The sequence below is a fragment of the Carassius carassius genome, chromosome 19 (assembly GCF_963082965.1).
Source record: "Carassius carassius chromosome 19, fCarCar2.1, whole genome shotgun sequence".
Classification (NCBI taxonomy): Eukaryota; Metazoa; Chordata; class Actinopteri; order Cypriniformes; family Cyprinidae; genus Carassius; species Carassius carassius.
Window position 1 is genome coordinate 17249354 of NC_081773.1, and position 14430 is coordinate 17263783.

The 14430-nt window shown below is 35.6% G+C and overlaps 1 protein-coding gene across 1 annotated transcript; it reads right to left on the minus strand.

Annotated features, from left to right (window-relative positions):
- Positions 1-862: 862 nt before the first annotated feature.
- On the minus strand, positions 863-6760 carry LOC132094725 (tumor necrosis factor-inducible gene 6 protein-like). The gene is made up of 6 exons (XM_059499381.1): positions 6564-6760; positions 5015-5152; positions 4205-4366; positions 1682-1910; positions 1487-1527; positions 863-1361 (listed from the first exon to the last, which is right to left on the minus strand). Exons 1-6 carry the CDS (start codon positions 6688-6690, stop codon positions 1240-1242), a joined length of 819 nt encoding a protein of 272 aa, XP_059355364.1. The 5' UTR covers positions 6691-6760; the 3' UTR covers positions 863-1239.
- Positions 6761-14430: the final 7670 nt, after the last annotated feature.

The window sequence follows — 14430 nt, forward strand, 5'->3', positions numbered from 1 at the left end:
CATTTACAAACAAACACAGTAGTGGCCAAAATTAAAAGAACACAGTATTTTCACCAGCTAAAAAAAAAGGGGGTTTCAAGTTAAAGTTTACATTTCAAACATTCATTTTGCCATTAATCGTAATGTCTCCAGTGAGATTTTGGTTGAGTCTGAAACAGCCATTGCTCCACACAGAGATCTGATCTCTTCATGAAGAAACAACGAACTGAGAAAATAAATCCAGAAGAACTGTGGCAATGATTTTTTTTTATAGATTTAGGCCTTGCCTTAATAGATCAAGTCCTTGCCTTGCCTTGCCTAATAGATCAGTTAACTTCTATAAATTAAATCAACATTTGGTGTGACCATCCTTAGTGTTAAAGCAGCTTTTGTCCTAGGTGCACATGTGCACAGTTTTTCAGGTAGGTTTCTTGAAGCTTCTTGGCGACGTTGCCACAGTTTTTCTGGATTTAGTCTGAGTTTGTTCTGTTTCTTTATGAAGAGATCAGATCTCAGTGTGGCTGCTTTCAGACTTCTTGTGCAAACAAAAATCTCACTGGATTATTACAATTAATGGCAAATAATTTTGGACACCACTGTATATTCAAAAAAGTATATTAAGAAAAATTAACATTTAAGGGCTTATGCCTATAGAAGTTTTCAACTAAGACCCGGGACCCACGAGGGAACCACAGATCCTTAATCATTAATAAAAGGCTAAACCTGATAGAAATTCATAGACGTAACAAGCAGAATTACTTACTCTGAATAACTGTACATGCACTGTTAAAATCTCTTTGATTCAGAATCATTTGTCTTCTTTCATTGCAGTCAAAAACTTTGCATTAATTAATGCTGCCTTTTTTTGTTGTTGTTGTTGTTGTTGTTGTTGGTTAGTATTAGTATCATGTTATGTTTCATAATGAGTTCTAAATTTTGAAGAATGCAAACAACTTTTTTAGGACAAAGTATACTTCTATCATTTCAAGCACTTTTACATCCCAGGGGTTAAGATCTATTCAAAAAGATATCAGCTTATTTCTTGTGGTTACAACAAAACACTTCAATGCATTAAACACATTAAATGAACTTTGTTTTATGAGTGTTTATTTTTTAAATGTTCACAGACCTATGCACTTACAATTGTAATTATTAATAGCTTTATCATTGCACCCTTGGTAAAGAAATAAAAATATAAAAAATGACACAGTTGTGGGTTTGGGTGTATTAAAGAAGTGGGTTTGGTGCTTTAAACATTGGTCAAGACAAGGCATCAGTGTGATTGTCAAAGAGCTGAGAGGAATTGACAGCGATGTACTGCAGCTGAAAACCTCCACCCGTCACCGAGGAATCAGAAAGGAACTTCAGAGTCATGACATTTCCTGTGCAAGAGATAATGTAGAATCATAGAAAGATATCTAATGAAATCTATTTAAGAGATACATTCCAATTGACGTATTGTCCAAGAGAAAAAACTTTTGAAGTTTAAATTAATGCAATAACATACCTGTACTTATGAAGTCCTCTGGAAGTTCATCCCCACAGTATCTATCCAGAGCAGACAGATACATGTTATTATTTTGAAGAAAATTTAGTCAGTAAAATTTAGTTAGTTCAGTGTCAGAACTCTAAACTCTCAGCAGCAATTAAAAAATGGAACATAATGTTCAATGGTGAAAAAAACAAATTGTCTGTTATTTACCTTCCAACAAAGCCTGAAACATCATCATAGCTGTCATAAATCTCCAGGTAGTCACTGAGGCAATCTGTGTCTTCCTCAATGTCAAAGTCTAGGAAGTGCAGGCGGATTCGTTGGCCATAACGCACACGAATGTGCCAGTAGCAAATCTGCTTATCCTGGTAGTCTTCTGGATATCCAGGAGAACTGAAAACCTTCTCCTGATCTGTGTGCACGCCTCCACACTCCTTTGCTGGAAAGACAAAGGTGTACAAATTAATGCATGCATAAAAGTCAATAAACTCAAGTTGCCAGTCCTACTACACCAAAAAGTTTCTTTAGTTTGTGTTTAGTTCATGTTTCATTTCTTCATCTCTCCATGTGGAAATAAGTATCAGAAGTATAAAAGGAGTCGAAGGAATATAAGCACTATGCTTATGCAGTCAATGACAAATCCAAACTCTGTGGTTTGATTGGGAGCTCAGTGACACACACATCTGGTGCCCAGCCCTCAATGACGTAGTTACTGGATACTATATAGAAAACTGAATTTATACTATAGTCTTTTTATTATTATTATTAAATATGACCCACCCTCTTTGCACTGTATTGCACTGAACATCTGTCTTTTGCAATATCAGAATTAAACTTTGAGGAAATGCTTGAAACTAATATTCAAACTTTTCTATGTGTGTTTATCTATTAAAGTGCCTCTTTTCTGGATTTTTGAAAAGTACCTTTCATGCATTGTGTAACAGCTGAATGAAAACATCTTGCAAAGTTTTAAATCTGAAAGTGCACCGTGTATAAAACGTTCAAAACGTTTTTTAAACAGAAACAGTGGTGCATTGAACACCCTGTTCTGATGATGCAAGAGTTGCAACTATGGCAGCTGAGTAGTCCATTCTTTGTGTTCTTTTAAGAATTTTTTGGAGGCTGATGAAATCGGTATAAATACATGTTAAATACAGCAAAACATGCTCAACGTTTCATTTCAGGATGAAAATACAAACATTTCAGGTGAAGGATAATCCACTTCTTACCTCAGAGACTGTGTTATGATCTACATGACCTTATTATTTTTATTGTGAGTATTAGGCTTATCATTATCACTGTCGTTGTGCTGTTATTGTAATATTTACTATTATATTATCAGAGGAGTATAGAAAAGTTTATGAAACTGTCACTCATCAATACAATAGCAAAATATATAAATATGAATAGTATTTTTGTTACATTAATCAGTGTCTAGCACACCTTACTAAGGAAACGATATGTACCAGAAGACATTGCAATTAATAAATGATATTTAGACAGACTTAAAGAAGTTCCAGATCTATACTTGTGCTCTTATTATTTCGGTTATTTTGCCTTTAATGTAAATAAACATGTGCAAACCATATACTTGCTCTTGTGAATTTATTTTGATGTTAATTACACTGTGCGAGTTGTATCTTTACTACCACGTGGTTTATACATGTTGCTGGTGATTGGGCTGACATTTTTGACACACCCACCAAACAAGAGAAAACATATTTCAAACCCTGTTGCACATGGTCTTCTCTTGTTTGGTGGGTGTGTCAAAAATGTCAGCCCAATCAGCAGCAACATGCATAAAAACTTTCCAGAAAACATGTCGTTTAAACTGGAAACTGGTTTGAGCTTGAACTTGCCCCAGGAATTCCAGCCATGATGAAATGAGATCAATTGGACAATAACCACAGATTACCGTCACGCAAAGTAGGGCTTTGGAAACAAAGAACAAATCTTTTGGGAGTCGTTGAGCAAATAAGGTCAAAATAAATGCATAAAACAAAAGTAGGCCTATAATTTTTTTTTTGGACCTTGCATGCATGTCAACCTGTTGTTGGGGACTCCCAAAACCAAACAAAAATATGAACCTTTCATTACCCATAATGAGACTTTAATAAATATCTATTGAAAGTATGACACAGAAATGTAATAGAAAATGTCCACATCAACATTTCTCACAGGACATCTCAACCTGAAAGTCTGAGTTCACTATTTTTTGAGAACACTAATGAGTCAGGTTCTCCATATGAAGTATTTCTTTCACTAGCTTATGACAAATCAGGGGAAAAACATCAGCTGGGTGTCTGGTAATGCATTACCACATCTTGTAAAACTTTCATGGGGCTTCATTTAGATTATTCATGGTCTGAAACATTTTTCATTATAGACTCAAACATTTTCCAAGAAATGTATAATGTAGAATATTTATTCTCTTTCTGTTTGTTTTGACTGCTCCACATCTAAGACATTTTTCCTACAATTAACTTATATGAATATTGTCCTGTGCTGAGGTCCACTGTCCTCTATTTCTATCTGTCACTGTGTGTAATTAAACATACAACACTTTTTTTCTACAACATTTAGTCATGGTTGTCTTTGTCCAGACGACACGTTATCCCACCCTTACAGTTTTGAGACCAATCAGTGCCTGAATTATGATATACAGAAATTGTCATTAACCTATAAAGATTTAAAATTCAACAAGACTGCCAAACGGCCATTGCTCAGACTCACCCCCAGGGTTATAGCAGTAGACATCCCACTTCTCACTTTTGTTGAGCCGATATCCATAATCAATTATTCCAACCTTTCCGAAACCACAGTTGGCACCAGCTTTCACAATCGGATAGCCCACGCGTCCTTTGTCGAACCATCCAGCTGCACACACATGGAACCCTTTGGGAGAATGACAAATGTTGTAATACTGTGCAATGTCCGTTATTATGAAGCAACATTTGACATAAATATTATTCGATCTAAAATGCAATTAATTACAAATTATTAAACACTGTTAACACTGTTTTAACTTAATAACCCAAACATTTCTTTTTTCACTGCTCATATTTAATGAAAAAAAATATATATTTTAAAGGGGTAATGAATAAAGGGCTCTTGTGCTCTGAGGAGCCATGGGCACCATTTGAAGGATGCAAACAGAGATGATAAAAAGAAAGCCAAGCAGACCTCCAACATAGAGTGTCACAAGCCTGAAGTAACCACAGAGCTCATGACTGGAACAAATGTACTCTTACTACAAGCAAACAGGTGTTCCTGCTCAGGCAACACATGACAATGACATTTACAGTTCAAACATAACACTGGGGATGGTTTATAACACAGTTTATAAGATATGTGCAAATATTTAATATATCTGCGAGAATGCTGATTATAATTCTGCTTGCTAATTGTTTATTGTTATAATAAAGGCAATTTAGAATGATCCAAGTTGACTTGTTTGGCTTTTGGCACTTATGCTGTAGGCCAGAGCCATTACTATTTCTTTTGGCATCTGATCTAAGTGAGATTTGTAAGTGTGATACAAACCAATTTGGCGAGCAGCCTCCAGTTGATCATATGTCGCAAGAGTACCCCCCTCAAATTTGCACACAGCCATGGCTTCCTTGTACGTCAGCTGATATCTTCCTTTGCGAGATTCGCGGTGGTAAACTCCGGCTGCTTGCTCTTTAAGGAGAGAGAGCATGTATCTCATTTGGCAACACTATCAGCTTTGAGGACTCGTGTGTAGTTATCTGGGTCTGTTCAGTGTCTCTGAACAATGATTCTACTTGTCTACTCAAATTACATCAGACCTGGGGCACAGGAAATTTATTTCAGTTTTACACAATGTTTCACTGTGCAGGACATACATATGGGACAAATACAATGTACATCCACAGTTGCTGTTGTTAATATCACTGGCCTGTTTTGATCTCTATCAAAGAACATCATGCTGCTTTGCAGTTGTTTTTAAGCATGCATGCTTAACCTTGAAGAAGTTGGATCCTGTCTCAAATGAGTTATAAGCCAATGTTTTTACTGTATTGACTTCAAACCTCAGAAGACTGCAACCATTAGTGAGCTCCAAACGTGTCTCTGAGAAAGCCTCTAAATGGGAGACTCATTTGAAGCATGAATGTAGCTAAACACTAGCTTATTTAACTGTTTTCAGATGTGTAGTGGTGGTCAAGCCACTTTGCAACTTTAAGTTAATAAATAAAGTTGCTTACAGTATGGCAAATATACAGTGACTTTCAGTGGGGTTTCAATACGTTTTGCTATGATGGCCTAAATTAAAGGATAGTTTTCAACTATTTTTTTATATAAATTACATTTGTTGTGTATACATTTCTAATAAAGTTCAATTAAATTAGATTAGCCTACTTGTTTTGCTTTGTTGCCATACACTGACTGGTGAAAATGTATTTCAACATACTCTTTCCAACTAGCATAAATTCTATCATTACTGAAATGTTTGAAGAAATAAATAAATCTGAAAAATAAATATACTTAGACATATTGTTTAGACTTTCTTTGTGGTGTTCAACCCACATGATCTTGCCCAATAAATTACACACACTGATTCATTTATTTAAAAGTTTTAAACCAAACCACAGTAGGCTGCATCTAAAAGTTTGGTAAACAGTGTTTTTTTTACAGTGAAAAATGGTTAAACTCTTATATAGCTATCTAATGCACTAAGAACAAGCCAAATCTACAGAGAAATGTCCATGGGTTTTCGTGGGTGCCGTGGGGTAAGCTGCAGTACACCGTGACAGAATGAAGTCATTTCCCTGTTTTTACAAGGTCCCTTCAGACTGGCTGCACTGAGCCATAAATATACCTCTCTTGTCTATGCATGGGGCCAAAGCGAAATGCACACAACAGCACACATATTCAATCATGACTCATGACAATGCAATATATTCAACATGTAAGTTCTGTTGAACAGATTAACTGTGTTTTTTTTACATACATTATATGAGGGGAAAATCCAAAAGAAACAACAAAAAAACAAATTAGTCCATTTAAAATGGTTATGTGTCACTTAAGTAGTTTGAATAAACACATCAGTAAGATCAAATGGAATAATTACCCAGCCAGATAGAGTTGTGCAGTATTCCATTCTTGTAACCCCAAGCTTCAGCCTCCTTCAGCAGCACACATATAACGGCGAGTACGACAGTTAACACGCGCATTTCTCTCATTCTGCAGTGGATCATGCAGATGTTATCGCGCAGCTGTCACGCAATGAACTGGGCACATCCTGCACGAGCCAAGTTTAAATGGGTTTCCTGCCGACTACAGTACGCGTGGTCTGACGTGTGATTTCAGTAAATGATGACGATTGTGCAAAGGGCTGGATCGGGAAGACCTGCTAGAGTAATCAGCTTTGGAACGACGTAAGTGTGAGAGTAAATGATGACAGAGAGTTCCTTTTGGATGAATTACCCCTTAAAATTTACAAACCGAGTTATTTTCCTACTGAATAGGCTACTTAATTAAAAACGTGTGACACATGAGCGTGAAGTAGCATGTGGTGAAATTACTATTCTTGCCAATTTGTAATTGAAACATTGGCACTTCTCAAGTATCTTTATTAAAGTTAAAACAAGTTAACTTTAATAAAACAAGAAAACAGATTTTTTTTTTAAATCAAGAAATACTTACTCTAAGCCTATTCATTATTTTTTTTTATCTGAAACTTATTTTTGCAACAGTCAAGAATAATTGCTAGCAGATTTCACCAAAATAACATCCAATCTTTCTTAAATTTAAGAGGTGTTGAGTCACCCACTCTGTTAAGCAGGACTGCCTACTGCATTTATTTAAATGTTTATTTCCATCCCTCCCTCTCATGATTTCATGATTAACCTGAGCAATGTCCAGCTCACTCTGTGGTTTTGTACAGTCAGTTTCTAGTCTGTGAGTCTATGATGTGTCTACACATCCTGGGAGACTGGACACATCATGAAAGCTGCCAAAGAAAAGTTAATCCAGGAACTTAGGACATTTGTCTGTTTGAGTAAATATCCATCATGTATACTTTGTTATAGAACTAGTGAAGAGATTATTAGATCACTCTATTAGATCATTTCATCATAGGGCCATTTTTATTCAGTGTCATTTCAGCTTGGTAACTTTCCATAAAAAAATGTTTAAGTTTCCATGATGTAATCATTTATCTAATAAATATATATTGGTCCAGCTCAGGATATTATTCTTTAATATTTTTTCACGAAATTCCTCAGACGTGCAAGGACCAAATGTCCACCCTGTTACAGGTCATTCTTATTTCAGTGTTTTGTGTGCACATTTAATGTAATATTTACATTTCTAAGAGCTAAAATGTCCCTCTCTTTACTCTGCAAATGTATTTTAACAAAATGTACATAATCGGGCATTATCTTGAAAAAACAGTTGTTGTATTTTTGAGACAGCGTAATTTCAACACATTTCTTATAGAATAAAAATAAATGGAAATGGAATTTTGGAACCATTTTAACTTATTTAATTTTACCACAAGTAACCACAAATACATGCATAGCATTTGTTGAACTTATTTTAGTAATATCACAAAAACACTGAGGTAACAGAGTGGACATCACACCACTAAACAACATTATATTCCAACATGTTGCCTGATACAAGAAGCATATTGTCATAATTTACAATCACTTACGATTTATAATAGATAAATTTTTACATACATTTTCTGCTGGAATTTTTTTGTTTTATAACCTTACCCTAGCACTACACCTAAACCTATCCCTCACACAAAAATACAGTTGTTTTAAGTTTTAACATTTAATTCTGTATGACTTACGAATATAAGCTGTTTTCCAACCAAATAAATGTCCCCACAAGATAAAAGTTTACTGTTATTACTATACCTGTGGGTTTTTGTAACATGTTTGTTTTTGTGAAAAGTGGGGACATCCCATAGGCGTAATGGTTTTTATACTGTACAAACTGTATATTCTAAGGCCCTACACCAACCCTACGCCTAACCCTAACCCTCACAGGAAACTTTGTGCATTTTTACTTTCTCAAAAAAAATCATTCTGTATGATTTATAAGCGTTTTGAAAAATTGGGACATGGGTTATGTCCTCATAAGTCACCCTCTCCTTTAATACCTGTGTCATACCCATGTCATTATACAGAGTTGTGTCCTGATATGTCACAAAACAAGAGCACACACACACACACACACACACACACACAGCATGTAGACACGAACACACATCACAGAGACACACAAACATTGTAATGGCAAAGTGAAGATAATTTATTACAGTTTCTACCTAATCAACAAAGCTGAGTTCTAAAACTTTCTTTTTTTCTTCCTTTCTTTATGTCCTTTTCCCCATCTCCCCTTCTTTTTATTGGGGAATATCTGCCTTCTTTCAGGGTGTGCATCACAACAAGCTCTGTAGTGTTGCTGCTTTTCTTCTGCAGACAACAGTGCCATTTAATGACAATTACATGCATACTACCATATTTAAGCAACTCTTTCTTTTAAATGTATAATAAATTAATTATAAGTACCACATGCTTTAAACAATTTTTTTTTTACATCAAATGTTACAATATGTCCACCCTGTTACAGTGCAAAACAGTAACAGTGTGGGTAGTAAGGAGGGTCATTTTAAGTTAAAGTCAGCTATTGCTACTCATGTGATAAACAACACGCTAGTGTGTAGTGATCACAGAGGAAGATTTTTAACCTGGTTATTAACCATATTTTCAAAATTACAAAAAAGTATTAGTTTTGATTAGAAATAATCATAACAGAGTTGACATGTTATGCTTTAGCACATCAGTGAATCATTATAAAACACTGAAAAATTAATCTGCTTCTTGTAGATAGTTTACCACCAAAAAGTATTATTCCTGAGAATCATGTTATTAGAGAAACATTCAAAGGCCAAGTTCAGAGGGACTTTTCATCAGAATATTATAAATAAGAATATACTATAGAATATACTATATATAATATTGAAAAAATTGGAATTGGTTAGATTTTTATTACTTATATTTGTGGCTGGAGTTATGCAAGCTTCCTTGGGGACATGGCATTTTAGCCCACTTGCACTAAAATAAAAGTAATTAATTTTAATTAATACATTTTTAAGCATATATGTATTGTGTCTGGTTGTAGATAGACAGTAACTTTGTAAGATTAGCATCCAGAAACAAGTATTAACCCATTTTTACACAAAATATACCACATTATGTCATGGGGACTCAAATGGCACAGAATACTATGAATGTATTCCTAGTAACTCATAAACAGAATGTGAAACCCTTCTAAATTACTTTCGGATTAACAGTTTACATGGCTGGGCTTTAGTACGTGCATGTAGCAACTCTTCAATAAAAGTGGATAGGATGTAGATTACTAGGTAGTTGCACAGTTTCACAGAAAACAAATCAACTATGACTTTAATATTACCATCTGCTTGTGTGTGAACAGCACAGCTATGACACACTACTGCACAAACAAACTTATGTGGAGATCTGGTCTCAGTCTCAGGTCAGATTTAGCCATTGTGCCTTTGACCTGCTCTGGAAGAGAGAAGCAGAATTTCATACAGTGACATGTAATTCCATGACCTAACATCCTGCTTGAGTCTACACCATACTTAGCTGGTATAAACCACAAAGACACACCAACCAATATATCAAACCCAGATTCTCCCTCCTCACACACTCCAATTATATGAGTCACTTGGTCACTTGAGACACTCTCTTCTTCCTCTGCCGAGTTAAAGGAATAGTTAACCCAAAATGAAAAATCTTTCATAACGTTCTTAACCCCTAGCTAACATATTCAGAAAATATGTAATACAATAAATGTATCATATTGACTACTCTCATGGTGTTTTATGTTATTTTTGTATTTTGTGTTTATTTGTTTAAATGAACCCTTTCACAAACTGCTAATACCGTATAGACGCCCGATGTTCGTGAACATGCACCATGAACTTTCATCCACTAGATGGCGCTATAGGACAGACTGATGTAAAATCTAGTCTTTGGTCAGTCTTTTTCATTTCTGAAATCCAGAATATACCGTCTAAATTGAAATCTGGATCATTATTCGATAGTAGTGCCTGTGTACTTCATAGTGTTACATAGAAAATAATGTATACAGGACATACAGTACATGGTATTATATCTTCTTGACTGGGTTCTGTATATGGTGATGAAAAAATACTGGCATAAATCGGGTGAAATTTGGTCCTGTGAATGAGTAATGCTACTGACAAAGATCAGACGCTCAAGCATAAAGACAAAAAACCTACATTGTTGTTTATGAATAAACACAATGTGCCACCCATGTTAAAAAAACACACATGTAGCCTACAATATTGTAGGCCCCATTTTGCAAAAACATTTGCATTACAAATGATTCATCAGCAGTGCTGAACATGTGCTGCAGCCATTGTTATTGTCTCCGAGGTTCACAGAAAAGCATAAGTGTGAAGGTTACCATGGGCACTTTGCATCACAGTCAGCATTTCATAATAAACTTAAAGAAGTGTATTGGGTTAATCAGGCCTCTATATGCTCACAAACAGAGCGATTCTACATTCCATCACTGAACACAAACAGTCAGTCAGTCAGAGACAGACTCATTAGGTGATTAAGACCAGATAAATGAAGCAGGATAGAGTGAGTCTGGGTAACAGTGCTGCAGGACATAGCTTGCATTCCAGTAAGGCTCAGCATTCACAGTTATCACGTCTCTCTGCAAATGAAGGACACTGCTCCTAAAAAAGACTCATTTGGCACATTTAGATTGCTAGAAAACTTCATGAATTAAAGGCCTAATGCTTCTGTTTAAATAAAATAGACTACTGTCCAAAAGTTTGGGGTAAGAATTGAAAGACCGTAAAGGTATGACGTTGCAAAATATTTCTATTTTAAATAAATGTTGGTCTTTTGAATGTTCTCATGATTTAAAAAAAAAAAAAAAAAAACATTACATATTTTGCTGTAATAGAAGATCCTCTGACTGCCTGTAAAAATTTTTGTCAAATTTACTTGTGATTAGTGACCTAAAAATAGTTAAGAATCTTTATTTTGCTTAATAATTTTTGCAAAAAAATTCCTAAGACCATGTGTTTATTTGAAGGAAATGAGAAAGAATCTAGGTGAATAAGAGAGAGATTTCATGAGAGGGCAGAAGATCAGGCCTTCACAGTCACATCTGTTGCTGTTCAGCTCCTAATGGCTCAACTCAGACATTACAGCTATCACACAAACCTACTTTTCCTTCCTGCATTCAGAGACGCTGTACATGACTTCACTTCTGTCTGAATGCTCTGGCTGTTGATACTGGCTCACGGCTCTGGAGGCAAACGGCATTTTAGTGTATCGAACTCTGGGAACGTGATTTATGAGCAAACCACAGGGTTGACATCCTGACAGGGAAGAGCCACTGGAGCTCCTTATTTGTATTTCTACATGCATCCCCTTAAGTCTCATCTCAGAATGTCAGCCATGGGTGTGTTGTGCGGCCAAGAGAGCATGGAAATGGTGGCAGTGTAACCACATGGTGGTTACATTTGATTTGATGAAGGATTTCAATTTACCATGCAAACTTCTACAGCAAATATAACTTGTTCATGCTTTGAAAAACTGAAAATGTAAGGCCTCTTTGCATGCCTTTGATAGGAACGATAGCAGACCACCTACCAGACCTGGTAAAATACTCTGTAAGAGGTCTTAGGGACATAGTCTCATGTGGTTTCACAGTAAAGCAGCACAGAAAATGGTTTTTCAACTGGGCTTTCAAAAGGTATGTGCACTTTCCCCATTGCAAACACAGCTGCTCTTTGTAACTGAACCTGAGGCCTTTGACACGTCACCAGACACACACACACATACACAATGGCTGATTTATACTCCCAATCTTTCTCGCTGCAGGTAAAAAACCCTTCTGCACCACACCTTTGAAGCATAAAACAAGCTGCCTTCACAGGAGTCACAGGAGAATATGACAAATAAACGGTACTAAGCTAACTTTAGCCCATTAAGCCCCTTGCCCACTCCAGGTGCACGGCCCTCTCAGATCAAGGGCTTGTGTCACCTAGTTTGCAGTATTAAGGCAGATTTTCCTGTCTGCTTCCAGAAGAGTGGATGTGTCATTCCTTGCTGTGCTGACATGTTTTGTTAGCATCAAACAAAAAGACCTTAAGATTTAAAGTATGTTTGAAAGTACTAGTTTTTATGTACTTGAGCTTCAGTCTTCATCGGTCTATCCAACTATACATGGCTAAAAGTGTGCATACAATACGTTGCATGTCTTCTGTCTGCATATTAAGCAGAAATGCAGATTGCATTATCTAGATTATGTGTGCCTTGTTATCCTATTGACTGTATTTAGATTCTGCTGTTGTCTTCTAGTCTTTCTGACTTGGTTACATGTCTCACTGTTGTTTCCGGAAAAAACTGTTTTGTTTTTATCCATTTCCTAAAAATAAATATAGTTGACTGGATTAATTCCTTTGTATGACAAATTATTACTTTAGTCTCACTGATATCAAATTGTGCATGTAAATGTGCTTTGTGACTATAGTTTGAGAAGCAATTATTTTTGCCTTCCACTGCACTGCTTCTGTGTGCACTTGCTAATGAAATTGTCTTCTGTAGATCTAACTAATCTTGAATCTAAACTTCAGTATTGTTACTGAACTGACAAAATAAAACTGAATAACTATTGTCTTTTGTAGAGCTTCTTTTTCATAAATAGTTTGTTAATTGATGAACTGAACTGAATCAACACTGAGCTGACTGGAGCTAAACAATGACATTATTTTCTTTTTAGAACTGTTTTACAGCGGAATACGAATTTGTCTCATATCTGACATAGTTTGCATAATTGATTGTTATTTTGTACAGTCTTAACTGTATAAAGCACTACATAAACAAAGGTGACTTTACATGAATGGACCCTAATAATTTTACAGCTTTTTAAAATTAATTTAATTTAGAATTTTATTTCAGATTTCACAAGTTGTACATTTTCAAACTTATTATTACTAATCTCACAAACAATGATCAAAATGCACCTTTTCGAAACATCAGCATGCTTTCAACTGCTTTAGTAAAAAACACTAAATCACAAGGTATCCTTTTCACAACACAAAATAGGGGTATCATCTGAAGGAGGATGAAGTGGATGCCGCCCTGACCATATCCTTCCTTCCTTATATTAATTATTTAATTAATATATTGTGTGGTTATTAAACAAGTTATCAGTATTTAACCACTTAGATGTTTTAATGCAAGAGTGGAATGTGTAACTTAATGTGTAAGCTTTTAAAGGGTTAAGTCTATTTCCTTCCCAGGTCACAGGGCCAGGATGACCTCCCATTTATGTGAGACATGAGAGATTGGACAACATACTGTGATATTAATGTATCGGCTTGATGATAAGAAATCCTGTTTTAGCCTATATTTCTACTCTCCAAGATGAGACTTGCATAGTGCAGGGTTCCTACGGGGTTTGGAAAAGTATGGAATTTGATTTGAGTATTTTCCAGGTCTGGAAAAGTATGGAAAAAATAAATCAGAGTATGGAAAAATATTTATGTTTACAGACTGTTGTCCCTATTTCGTTTTCTAAATATAAAATTAAGAATTTCTAAATGTATATAATAAATATATAATATATACAATCGGGTTTTTTTATGCCATTTGGATCAATCTGCCAGCACTGCTGATCGTTTTTACACTTGATCTGCTGGAGTCTAGGTCTACAGTGATTGGCTGTTACGTAGTTAGGCGGCAGTTGCCATCACAGCGCCCCTACCTCAAACTGCTTGACTAAAAACACCTGGCACCTTGTCCTTGATTTTTACATTTGAGTGTGGACTTCACGGCAAACAAAATGGGAAAATGCAAGTTTTCCGAGGGCTGGCTTGCCAATCCTAAATATAAAGCCTGGTT

Bases quoted from the DNA above. Each gene is read 5' to 3' on its own strand.
- LOC132094725 (XM_059499381.1), bottom strand. From the start codon at position 6,690: ATGATCCACTGCAGAATGAGAGAAATGCGCGTGTTAACTGTCGTACTC. The intron at 5,153-6,563 runs GTAATTATTCCA...CTCTCCTTAAAG, and splicing joins GCACAACTCTATCTGGCTGG to AGCAAGCAGCCGGAGTTTAC. The intron at 1,362-1,486 runs GTATGTTATTGC...TCTCTTGCACAG, and splicing joins AGAGGACTTCATAAGTACAG to GAAATGTCATGACTCTGAAG.